General features: G+C 39.2%; 1 protein-coding gene across 1 annotated transcript in view; it reads left to right on the forward strand.

Annotated features, from left to right (window-relative positions):
- Positions 1-1,871: 1,871 nt before the first annotated feature.
- Positions 1,872-13,185, forward strand: part of HSF2BP (heat shock transcription factor 2 binding protein) — a 31,188-nt gene continuing 19,874 nt past the window's right edge. Inside the window, 4 exon segments of the mRNA XM_010294300.1 lie at positions 1,872-2,107; positions 2,109-2,278; positions 7,147-7,250; positions 11,250-11,399. Of these exon segments, the coding sequence (XP_010292602.1) occupies positions 1,872-2,107; positions 2,109-2,278; positions 7,147-7,250; positions 11,250-11,399 (660 nt within the window).

Consider the following 13,185-nt stretch of genomic DNA (forward strand, 5'->3'; position numbering starts at 1 on the left):
CTTGTGTGGCCCTGAGGGGGCGATGGCGGGGCTCACCGTCTGGGGCCGCGGTGGGTGCCCGAGTGGGCCCCTGCCCGTAGCGTGGGCTCCTCATACACCTGCGTATGGCTTACCTTGCAAGGGGGGAGCGCGGCCGGGGCTGTGTAGCGGACTGCCGGCGGTACCCCGGGCGGGTGGAGGCGGAGAAAGGGCTGGCGGTGTTGCTCTGCGGGGCGTTCATCGCAGATCTCTGCCCTCTTCAGCCTCCCTGCCAGGCCCGGAAGGGGGATCGAGGTCGTGAGCTAAGGTACATAGCCAAGTAACTTGGACGTTGTGCAAGAGGTCTGTGAGGACTGAAGTCATATTTCCTACTTCCAGTCACCTGCCATTACTGTAAGGGGCTGGACAGAAAACCACAGCTCTCCATTGTCTATATTTGCTTCTAACGTGCTTTGGTAGTGGCGGGAGATCTTGAGTAGCTGCTTATGCAGAGAAAATAAAACTTGTCTGTTGGAACTACAGTGTTGCAACGATCTGTGTTTACAGTGGGAACTATAAATGAGAATTTTTCTCCTTACTGTGTATTTCATATCTCAAGCCCTGTCCTTCAGTAGTGTGTTTTATTTGAATTTAGCTTCTGCTAGTGAATAGAGCTATTTATACACCTGTACCAAATTGTGCTCTATAATTTTGAGCAATGCTGAATTGTCTCTCTGTCCTGCCTGTTTGCTGACACGCAGATGGTATAGAGTCCTGTTGCCATGTGTTTATTCTATACTTTCTTGAGACCTAAATGAGTTTTCTTGAATTGTGTAGTGTGGTGGTACTTGGCCGTACTAACTTTGCCATAAGCACTTCCTAAATGCAGCTTAGAGCATACAATTAAAGTTAAAAGTAAAATCTTTCTTCCATACCTTTATTGTGGCTCTGATACCTCTGAACCTGGAAAGCTGGAACTGGCCTATTCTGTCCCTATAACTGTCTCTGTTTGAAAGACAGCTGGGAAAGAAATAGAGTAGGAAGCAAAACTGAAAGGAAATGTTTAACCTGAGGAAGTAGGGAAGCAGAAAGAGAGAATTGTAGGAAACTGCTGGAAAGGATAGAAATGCCAGGGTAGCATTGTCTATACCAGTGATAATGACCTTCGTTTGTCTTGTGCAGCTGGACGCGAGAAGGCTGTGGGGGTGGCATGGTTTGTATCTGTAGGAGATAGTTGTGTTGTTCTGTAGTACCTTCTTCCCTCTGGAATAAGATGTGATATGTAAAGGGTCTCATTTTTTCTGGACTGTTCACAATGCAGTGCAAAACTACGAAGACATTGTAATTTTGCTCTATGAAAGCATATTAGATGATTAATGCTTTAGGCAAAGGACATTAAACCTTTTATATGTCTGTGTATATGATAGCCTTTTTAAGATACAGCAGTGTGCACATGCACATACATCAGAAATTGGAATTCGGGATTTTTTTGGTACAGAAATTTCTCCGCATTTTTAAAATCAATGCACATTCTCTTAGACTGGGATTAAAGTTATTTCATAGCAATAGCTTGGCAGAAGAGGAAACTAGTAAACATTTTTTGTCTTAACTCATGATTAAATTACTTTTATGTGGGATTAGGTTCCAAATAGTTGGAAATATTTTTTACTCCTCACAAAAGGTGAATTCTCTTGAAAAAATAGAGTTGCCTCTAAAATAAGTTGTTGTAATTTAGCAAGGTAGCTGAGGATCTTGCAAATATTTGAATTAATTAAAAAACTGAGTTATTGTATCCTTTACAACAGTCTCGATGCAATAGCTTGAGATAGCATAGCTGCTCACATTTTAAAATGTAAATGTTAATTTTTACAGCATTCTGAGATACACTGCACACATTTTAGGTGAAGAAACGGATGCAGAGAGGTAATATGATTTGCTTTAGGCCAGAGTGGCAAAAATTAGATTACAATCAAAGAGTCCATCTTGGAGACTTTTGAGTTTAGTTATTACTGGATTGTTCTCCTTTAAAAGGTTATGAATTTCTGAAATTATGTAATACAGAGGATTATTTTTCTCTGAGGGAAGGGATTCAAGCAGAAAAGCACTGCAAGGCTGTAACAGTGTCTTTGGTTGGTTGTTCGTTTCTTTGTTTGTTTGTTTTTATTTCAGAAGGCTGAGACCAAAGAGGAATTTCTTAAAGTTAGAAGGAGGGATTTGGAAAGGCTGACAACTGAGGTTATGCAATTGCGGGATTTCTTACCCAAAATAGTAAATGGGGATATCCTGGGGACATTCCAGAAACTGGATGCTATTGAATCAAGTGAGTAGTACCAAGTTACAAGCTCTTATATAGTTTCTGCCAAAACTACTTAGAACAAACTGTCATGCCCCTATGAATAGTTGTAGAATTTGTGGAGGTATTCCAGATTAAACTATGATGTTAAATGACTGCTCCTGTAAATTAATGTGTTTGTCATGAAGAAAATTACAAACTGCATTAGAAATAATTAGACATGTCAAATTAATCTTCAAAAATATTTTACTGTGGATGAAAATATACTTAGTTGAGACAGTAAGGGAAGCTGTATTGGGAAAAAAGTGATTCCTCTTTGAGAAAAGATGAAAGCATTCTGTTTTTCAAAATGTTACTTTAGATGCACAGCAAAAAAAGTGGTAAGTAGCTGTGGATAAAAAAGCTAAATTTAAAGGAAGAGATAATACCATTGTATTTAGTCTGTCTTGTTTTTTAGCTTGTATGCTTTTATTGACATAAATGTTCATAATAAAAAAAAAAAAGTTGAAGACTCTGTTATAAAAGTCTTTTTACTGCTGTCCCCAAAGTCCAGCTTTTCAGTGTTACGATTCTCTGTGCATTATTTTTTCAACAATTTCACCACTCCCACCATGCCATCAGGACCAAATCTGAGTCTGCTCCATCCCTAGCCTGTATCTTACATGCAGCAGTACTATTCACCTGTTCTCCTAGGAATTGGTTTTGTCTGAAAAGACAGGTGACAAACACTGACACAGATTTTAGAAAGTGTATCTCTTCTAGAATATCAGTTGATATTAATTTGAAAACATTTGGAAAGTTGAAACATCATAAAAAGTTGAAAATTAATTTGTAACAGCTAGCTAAGAAACAGTAAGATAGAGCCTCAAGACCTGTCTCTGATACGAAGTAATATATTGGGGCAGAGCTTCCAGCTGCCTCAGTGATCCACTCTTTGGAAAGATTTGTCCATGCCATCAAATCTTGACAGAGATGAGAAGACTGTACCACCTCTTCTGCTTCCAGTCATGACCATCCGTGTTGCAAAAAGTGATGTAGGATCTGGAAATGTTCTCTTTATGCTATTGCAAGTCATCAAGGGTTGTTTCCAGTTGCATTGAGTGTTCAAGATCCTCAACTAGTCAGATCCTTGTTTCATCTGCTTTTATCAGTGCTCGGTCTCAGGATTTCTCTCACTGATCCTTCTTACGCTCCTTGTGCCAGGCATCAAGGAGACACTGTCAGGGCCTTCCAGCAGCAGGTTTGTGGCATCAACATGGGGATTTTAAGACTTTCCTTCAAATGTTCTGCTGGCTGGCCAGCGTTCTCTGGGTTCTTTGGAAGAGTACCTGAAGCTGAGTCAGCCTTTGAACTCACTTGAGTATATCCCTGCAGTGGGGATTTCTCTTGCAGTTAATGAGGTTGTTCAAATGTTTATTCAGGCTCTTGCCATTGTTTGCTCCTACAGCTGGACAAGTCAAGTGGTGATTTTTGCTGCTCCAATCTGCTCCGACCTCTGCAGCATGCAATAAGGCAGACTGAAAAGAGGTTTTGGAGCATGTAGTTCACAAAATGTTGGACGTCACAGGGACACAAGCAGTCTTCAGTCTCAAAATGGTGAGTGCTGTGGTGTGGCTTACTAAATACAGTCTCTTGGTGTTGGCATATGAAGCTTACAGGAGTCCTGGCAGCTACTAGAGATGTTTTTTCACGTTGTTCTTACAGAAGCCTAATGTACTTCTACTTTCAACCTGATTTGTACACCTCTCTAGACTTTCATCAGCTATTGCAATTTTCTAAGTATTGTAAACATGAACTGGTTCGCAGGTTCTCATGCTCCTCAAGAAGGGCAGTTTATAGTCAGAGACTTTTCAACACCTCTGGCCCATACAGTTGTGAGACTGATGGAGTCTTGAATAGCTTTGAGAAACTTTGAGATCTTTACATGTTTCATTTGTATATCTAGGTCAATAGGATATTCATTTGCTATGGGAGCATCCCATAGGTGGTATCTGAGACCTGAGCTGGCAACAGTCAATGCAACCAATACCTTTCAGGCTAGTGTCAGGGTCTTCACTGAGGCTTTTGCCAGGGTAGTTGTTAATTTCATAAAGAAAAGTCTGTTTTGTTCTTACTACCCTTCTCAGGAAGAGTGTATGGCTCCGGGAATCTTAGGAAAAATAGCTTCAACAAATTTTCAGTAATATTACGTGTGTGTTTAGTGGAACTCGGTCCACCGGGGAAATGTTAAAAATTGCATTTGACATTGATTGAGCATTTGGATCAGTAGAATTGGAATTCCATCACTTGTTGGCATTCATCATAATTGTGCTCAGTTCTCTAGCTCCCAGAGCTTTGAGATTAGATCTCTGGTCCAGAAAATCTCCTGATGTGACCTGTAGCATGGATGAGAATGAGTCCACCTCATGCCTGAAATGTGGACCTTTGATTCTTTCATTGTGCCCAATGCTTTGTTCTGCCTTTGAGTCTGCTGTCTGTCTTGGGAGCAAATGCCACTTCTTCCCAGAGTCTGATTTACCACTGCAATGGTAAAGTTATGTATTTCCTGTTTGTATAAAGGATGCCATGGCACATTTTTTTGCTCATCCAAGTTGATAGTGAAAGCTGCTTCTTCACTTGGTGGAGGTAGTCAGTCTGAGCATCAAGATTTTAGTATCACGAGGGAAGGAGCTTTCTTACTGGGAGGCTGGGACTTGCAGCCAGTGGGAGAACCTGTTGGGTCTTCCCTGCCTGCTGCTCAGGACCATGGTGTGCAGGAGTCAACAGCACAGCTGCAGTCTTCAGTGTCAGCAAAATGTCTGCTGCTCATTCTGCCGTCAAATGTCGAGACTGGTACGTGCAACCTTGAATTCTCTTCAGAGCAAAGATTTGCGTGGCTGGCAGAGCTGACTGGGCATAATAGGGGGAGTTTTTGCAAATGAGGCACAGCAGGAAGCAGGTCTCTTTTCAGTGGCTTCCAATACTACCCTTTTTTTTTTTTTTACTTTTTCCCTTGACATAAAACATAGTGATACCTTAGAGGAAGCTGACACATCCTTCTTTTTCTCTTGAGGATTTGCAAAAATACAGGTAGCAGTGTATTAACACTCAGTAGTTAATATTATTCCCCTTCTCCTGGCTAAGTTTTGGTTCCAAGACCTTTGTCTGTCAGTGAAGGATGTGTCATCTTTGTGCATCTGTTGGCTGCACTGGTGCTGGATTCAGGGTGGATCCATCCTCTCAAAGACTGGATTCTTCTAATTCAGGAGAGCTTGTTTCCTTGCAGTGAGAGAGAGTGCATCACTGGATGTACATACCTGGCAAGGATAAACAGGTTCTTGGTCTGCTGTTGATAAGCAGAGCATACCCTACTGATGCTCAAGATGTCTTTCTGTCAAATACTTAACTCACACCCACATAGTAATAGGTGCTTTGAACTGAATTTTCTTTCCTTGACAGAAGGAAGGAAAGTTTCCTGCCACTGACCAGAGTTATTCCTCAAAAACTCAATGAACCCATTCCCTCTTTTCAGTCTTTTCCTTTGGGTTGCACGTTGAAAAGAACTGAATGCTCAGAGAGCATGCCTTGCCACGTATATGTTTTCCTAGGAGTGGACTCTTGCCATGCCTCTTCGGTTTCTGTTAAAAGGTCTTAGTGTTGATGGTTTAGAAATGCATTCCACCTCTTTAGAAAAGCTGTTTGTGGCTAGATTATCTTCTGTTATACTTGCTACTCAAAGTAACATGTATATATTTGAGATAATAACATTTTGTCAATTAGGACCAAAAAAGAACCAAATTTATTTCCAAATAACATAGAATTACTAAATAAATTTTTTATCCAAGCTCTTTGGATAATAAAAACTGGGGTTTTTAAATGATGTTATCTTCTTATGGTTCAATTTCAAATGCTTTTTGGTAAATACATTCCAAAATATTGACCACATGTAAGGGAAGTATTTGAAGTATGTTAAGCCATAGACCATACTCTCATGATCAAACATATGGCGCTTAAAGTAGGGTGTAATTTGCATTTTAAGCTAACCAAAATTACAGTAGTTGCTGTTTGGACATTATTTTTTGCAATTATTTAAATGTGTTTCCTTTTTTCGGTGTAAATACTAAGCATCCAGAACTTAAAGTTAAACTATGGTTTAACTTTATTAAAGTAAAATACAATACACAATAATTTTTAAAAATATCCTTCCAAGTGAGTTTTTTAAAACAGACATCATGATTGTGAAATATAATACTTTTAACTTTATTTCCATTCACTAAAATAATGCATCTAATTTGGAATGTATTTCTGATAACATCAGAGATTAATTTTTTAAGGGAATCATAAAATTTGCCTGTCACTGACATAATGTTTAAATAGTTTATGTCGTACAATACTGTATAAAAATTAATTTAAAATGTTTGGAGTACTTACATTTCATTCTTACTCTTCATATAATTTGTACATTGTATATTGAAGCACTCATTTTTTACTGATCTTGGTATTCTTTTTCTTAGATTTTCACTATACGCACTGAATTTCAAAAACACCAGACATGAAAATAATCATGAAAACAAACAAAAAAAGTAGAAAATTGAGTAAATGTTTAAAAATTGCTGAGGAGCTGGAGCTCAGTTCCGGAATGGTATCTTATCAGCACACAATATTTGACAGCTAGATGTGCTTCTTTCAGTCTTTCCCTTTAAATCAGAAACATCCTGTTTAGTTTCTAAGAAGAACTGTTGACATGTGGCAAATTGCGATATGCCACGTTAGCCACGAGGAGGTGATCTAACACAAGCAAATAGTTAAAGCACGTTAAAGCACATTAAAGTTGCACTCAGTGGATTCTTTTTTCTTTAGTGTAAGCCCGTTGGTCATAACTTATCACTTTGTTTATCTGATTTATCCTATCACAGACATGGAGAAAAAGGAGGAGGAAATAGAGCAGCTGAAAATGGATTGTGAACATTTCAGAGCGCGCCTGGAAACAGCTCAGGCAGATTGCATGAGAGAGAAGAAGGTAGATTTGCTGTCAGAATATTGGTATCTGTATGCTTGAATTTAATAACAAAAGCAGGAATGATCAGTTTTTTATTTTCATGTCACAAAATACATCCGCAGCCTGAAAAACAATCTGGAATTTCACTTACCTGTAAGTTCATAACTGATGTTTTTTTCCCCTTGATATTTCTAGAGCAAAAGTGTCGAAATTATAACTAGACAAAATATAATATGATGCAGTACCAAAAAGTATTCAGTGTGTACAAATAGAGGTACCAACTAACAGTCAGTCTCCCACGTACTCACATAACTCTTTCATAACTGCACAGATCTCTCTCAACTTCCATACTGTGTGAGGTGGGGTTGTATTACAGGCTTCTTGGCAGGGTTCATTTTGGTGCACGTGAAGTTAAAAATCAACCATTAGCATTTTGTTTGTATTAACATGTTGAAGTAAAACATTGGGTATTCGGAAGATTGTGGTGTAGCTGGCATCAAAAGGTCATTCGCAGAATCAGTTCTTTTTAATTTAATATAACATTTTCAAAGAGGACAATAGAAGATAATGTAAGCAATGCAATGTACAAAATTAAACTGGCCTCTCTTTTGGCTTGCTGTAAGCTGTGTACTTTTGTTTAGTTTTAATAGTCTTTCTCAGTGCACCTATTGATCCAGTTGCCATGTACAGCTGTGAGTCAAAGAATAATTACAGGGCTCCTTTTGCTCGGTCAATATTGTGTTTAGTGATTATGAGAGGGGAGATTCTTAACAACAAAGGAATAGCCATTGGGGTTCAAATAGGATCACACAGACTAGCAGCTTAATTTCTGAGAGGTGTGAGAATCAGTTGTGATTATTTGCTGCAAGAGTCCATTTTCTTAGAGCTGAGAGCTATCTTCAGTAGTCAGCAGAAGCTCACTTTGTTGGGGTTCTAGAGTTAGCATCTACCAGCCTTGGGATTGCACAGAGACAGATGAATCTACAGAAATTATTTCATTTTTGAAAAGGAATAAATGAAGAGTTCAGACATGCAGTTTTAGGGCACATCTTCATGGACAAGTCATTCTGGAATGAAGTTTGGTATGAATGTAAAGTATGATGGAATAGTTGTCTATCTGGATATTCCTTACTTCAAAATAAGTATCTTCTGGGATAGCTATTGCAGCTCGGCAATAGGTACACGGTTAGTTTTGCTATGCACCCAGGTCTTTAGTTGTATAAGCATCCAGGATAAAATCTCTGTAAAATTTAATGTTGCTGCTTTAGATACTAATGAAGTAGGTCCCACCCTTTACTCTTGTTAGTATTACAAAAAAAATGGCAGGTGGTTTAGGCTTGTGGTTTCCTTTGGATGAAAATTTAACTTAAAACATGAATACTTTAGTAAGAGTAGTTGTTGTCTTGGTATTCTTGATGAAAGCTCTTCTCTTCATGTCTTTGCTGTTGTGCAGTATACACGGGTGGTCTAAATGGCTTCTGTTATATGCTGCAAAGGTGTATTTGAATGGATTGTGCTTATGTATGTTGTGAAATCCTTTAGCTCTTGGGGATAAAAGAGAATGGTGTATGTATATGTGTGATGTTTGTTCCTGATAATCACTTTGCATGGTGTTTTTCATTTGGTTGCTGTTCTGCTATAGGCATCCTTGCATATAGTTTCTGAATTATTTTCTACATATTTATCTTCTGATGGAAAAGGAAATGATTCACTGAAACAAACATAAAGTAAATGTATTTTCTAGTTGAGCAGTGTCCTTTTCTTAGAGGATCATAAATCAACATTTTGGATTCCAAAATTTCTGTGCAGTGCTGTATCACTGATGAGGGAATTGTGGTGCTTTCTGAACCTGACAAAACTTGAAGTGCACGTTATTCTTGACTAATGTCGTCTTTGTCTGTCTTTCCATAGTTCTGTACTCAAGCACTTCTGTATTCTTTTGCCTTGACCCTTTCCTGAAGATGGTGGTGTTACATAGCACAGTGATTGCTTCGTGATGTGAACTCTCGGGAGTGTTGCTTCCAGCTAGGTTATTTGCTTTTGCAGGCTCCGTTTATTTTCCTGGCTCTTGAATGTACTATTTTGTTTTCCTTGCTTCATATCTTTGTTCTGATGTTCCTTTTGATCTATTAAAAATTCTGGCATTTCTTGTGCTGGCTTTGCATCCTTCTTGGGGGATATAGCTTTGGTATTGCAGAGTTTTATGTCTTACTATTCAGTATAAACATCCAAATGCAAAATGCAAATAAAATGTATTAAAAGGCACATTTTCCTAAGACAAGGACAGTGCAGAAAAGAAAGACGGGGACAACATAAGGCTTAGACAGGAAGATGCTGTGGACATTTTGTTGATGCACATGGTGGCAGAAAAGCTGATAGGTCTGGCAGTGAGTTTTGTTAAAGATAAAAGCTGGCTAACTCGCTTAAAAACGAACAAAGTACTAGGAAATACGAGACTATTCCTGGTACTTCCATGCCTAAGGAATCAGCAGCAAGTGTCAGTCTTTTATATATATTAAAGTATAAGGTGAAAGAGACTCCAGAGAGTAAATATGCACAGAAATCTGCTTGATAAATTTAATTTGAACTTTACATATCCTAGCCTGTGTGTTCCATTAGCAGCATGATAGAGCAATGCACATCAGGCTGTCGGGTGTGATACAAGAGGCGAGGCGGGTAATTGATGACAGAGTACAAGCAGCTTTGTACTGGTTGATACTACGTTACGTAAATTTTCAGATGAGTTTAGGTTTCTGTTCTTTCAGAACCCTCAAACACAAAACATTGAGGTGATGCCCCAAAATTACAAGATACTTATTTTAAAATCTTAATGGGAATACATGGTTGGAAGTTTTGTTCTGTTTACTTGCTTTTAAAATTGCTATATAAAAGATTCCTTCTCATTTCCTCATACTTTGTCCTGATAGCTGAACACACAGGGGAGCCTTGGCTGAGGAGGGTGCTTTCTGTGATGAATTTGAAAATCTCATGCCCACAAAATGGGCAGAGCAAGATCCTTCTGTTCTTTTGACATTGTGTGACCTGTGATTCTCTCTCTTTCTCTCTCTCAATACTTGTGTTAGCATCTTTTTGCCTGACTGGCAGCACTGTCTAATACCATCCCACTCAGAGTTAGCAGGGAGCCCCCACCCACCCTGAGAGGCCACGGACTGTGGTATCCCTGCCTTGATCTCACTGTCCACGCTAGCTCTAAGCTGGGGAGTGCAGCAGCTTCGCTACCCCTGTGGCAGTTGGTAGGAAGCCAGTGAGACCTAGAGTCATACCTAATCTCATGATATTCTTCTGGCCGACTTCCTCTGTTATTGGAAAAAAATACTGCCAAACAGAAATTGTGTCCTGGTTGTGTTGGATCGTTCTGTTCTCTCTTCAAGCTCTCTGGCAAGGACCACTGAGCAGCTCACTTAGGTGATGGATGCACAATGGTGCCTGGGATTTCTTGGTATGAAGGGCCCTTCAAACTTTAGGTGTATTTTTCCAGGGCCTCTGTCTTTGCCACTGCTGATCAGTAATATGCCAATAGAAAAAAAATTGGAAGTGACAACAGTATTTATCCTAGATGTCCAGCAACTCTACCACATTGGCTAAGGCAGAAGTCTGTTTCGAAAAACAGACTTCCTACAAGATGTTTGTAGTATCTTTTGTAAGGTGTCTGGAAAGGCTGACCTCTGATGCCGAAATCCCGTCTCTCTCGAAGAGACCTGTAGCTGTTTGCTTAGGAGGAGTAGGCTCTCCTATCAGACTTCTCTAGGTGCCACTCAGTCTCGGTGGGTCACTTGGTCTGACCTTGTGGACAGGCTTCTGGTTACTGTCAGCTTCCACGATGTACTTATTACTTGGATATAGCTCAGGAGAGAAGGTATGTATCTGCAACGGCTGTGAGTTTGCCACCCACCCCCACTTCATATACGGCCGTGATGTTGTTTCTTGTTCTGTCCCTTAGCCTAGAAACTTGTTTTGGCTGATATGAAACGCAACCAAAATTTCCTTACACTATTTCAGGAGAAACTAGACCTCCGCCAGCAGCTGAATGAGGCCAAGCAGCAGCTCCTGCAGCAAGCAGAGTATTGCACAGAAATGGGTGCAGCAGTGTGCACATTGTTGTGGGGTGTATCTAGCAACGAGGAAGCTGTTAAAACCATTCTAGGAGGAGTAAGTATGGTAGGTGAATATTTATCGGTGGTAATGCTGTTAGGTCCTTAAAATAAAGACCTTGCTCTGTAGCACACTTTAATGTAAGGATATATTTCAGAAACTAATTGGACAGCAAAAATGTTTTCTGAATTGTATATTCTTTGGGAACCATCCATTCTCATTTAAGAAGTGTTACAAAGCAGGCTGGGAATAAATGCAGTAATTGATTCTTAAGTTACCAAACAAGGTTTATCTGTTCTCCACCACACATGTTAAACTGGAAGCAAGGCTACAGCTAGCACAATGTAAATATCTTTGTAAGCTAACAGAACTAAACAATTCCTAGGCACACGCAGCAGTTCCCATGCCTGTAGAGAGCTTGGGGGCACTACTTGAATGGAAGGAAGACAGATCCATCGCTTCTCTAAATCTTTGTGCTGCCTTAATACTTGCATGATTCTTGGAAATTTAGAGAGCCTAGCTGTTAGTGAATCGTATTAGATTTTCAGTGTTAAATGTGGACAGGTAGATTATTTGGAAAAAAAACCCAACAAAACAACAAGAGTTAATGACAATAGTAATGTTACAACTAACACAGTTTCACAGCCAAGTGCAGCTGATGGAATTAGGAGGATCAGAGGAATAGGCCTGATAAAAATATGATTTTCAGTCTTGTCACAACCAACATGAGAAGGAATTGTGGTATTTCATCAGTCAACTGATGCCACAGTTTCTTCTGGCTTGATTTTTCAGCAGTGTGATGAACAACTGAGTGAATAGGATTAGTTCATTATAGTAAATGGTAAACTAGTCTGTTTGTAAGAGGTTTTCAAGTTTGGGTGCACCAAAATACAATTATAACTTTATATTGGGTATTAGAAAGCTGTACAGTGGTGATACCTTTTGGTGATAACTTCTGGTGATTCAAGATCCAAGCACCAGCAGTTACTAAGGGAAAAAAGTCCGTAAAAACACTGTATAAAGCAGTTTTTAAAAAAAAAAAAAAAGACGGGTACAGAGCACCCACAGAGTAACAAAAACAGTATAAAGTTACATTCTGTATTTTCAGAACAGTTTATAACTGTAAGAGTCAACAATATTCAGTGACTAGCCTTGTTACTTGACTTGTGAAACAATATTGAAATGGTATGTTTCCCACAAACAAAACACTAGCAGTAATGAAAATGACTGTATTTCTACAAAATGAGAGTAAAATTGGTAGAAGCCTTGTTGAAAGCAGTCTTGAGTATCAGAATTAAGTTGAATTAGGTAAAATCAAAACTATTACGTGATGATTTGTATAAGGGTAAAAAGCCCAACTGTGAAGATGCAATACTTGTTGATGTTTCTAGGTTTGTTTGAAATGCAAAATACTTCTACTGTAGTCATTCCCAGCAATCATTAGAACCAATTGAACTGCTATACCTCTGGTGAAGGTCTTAGCAACATTTTTGGGCATCATTTTCTTATGGTGGTGCACATAACATGTAAGAAACTTGCCTGGGTTTGCAACAAGGCTACTAGGAAAAACATGAACGTATTGTATGGTATTGCATCAACCACAGATTACACTGGCAATGAGTCAGGTTATTAGGAGATGATGGAGATTTGTCATATGAAGTTTTTGGTTTGGGTTATTTTTGCACAAGTTGTACAGCTTGTAGCATCTTCCCTGCCTCCCCTGAGAAGGTGCTATGAACTACAGAAATGTGTAAGAACATCAAGAGTGCTTTGAAAAATCTGCTCCTGTTTAAGCATGTGAGGAGGGTGGCATCAATGCAAAATAATTTCACGCCTTAGGGAA

Source organism: Phaethon lepturus, unplaced genomic scaffold, assembly GCF_000687285.1.
Source record: "Phaethon lepturus isolate BGI_N335 unplaced genomic scaffold, ASM68728v1 scaffold3359, whole genome shotgun sequence".
In the NCBI taxonomy this organism is placed as follows: domain Eukaryota; kingdom Metazoa; phylum Chordata; class Aves; order Phaethontiformes; family Phaethontidae; genus Phaethon; species Phaethon lepturus.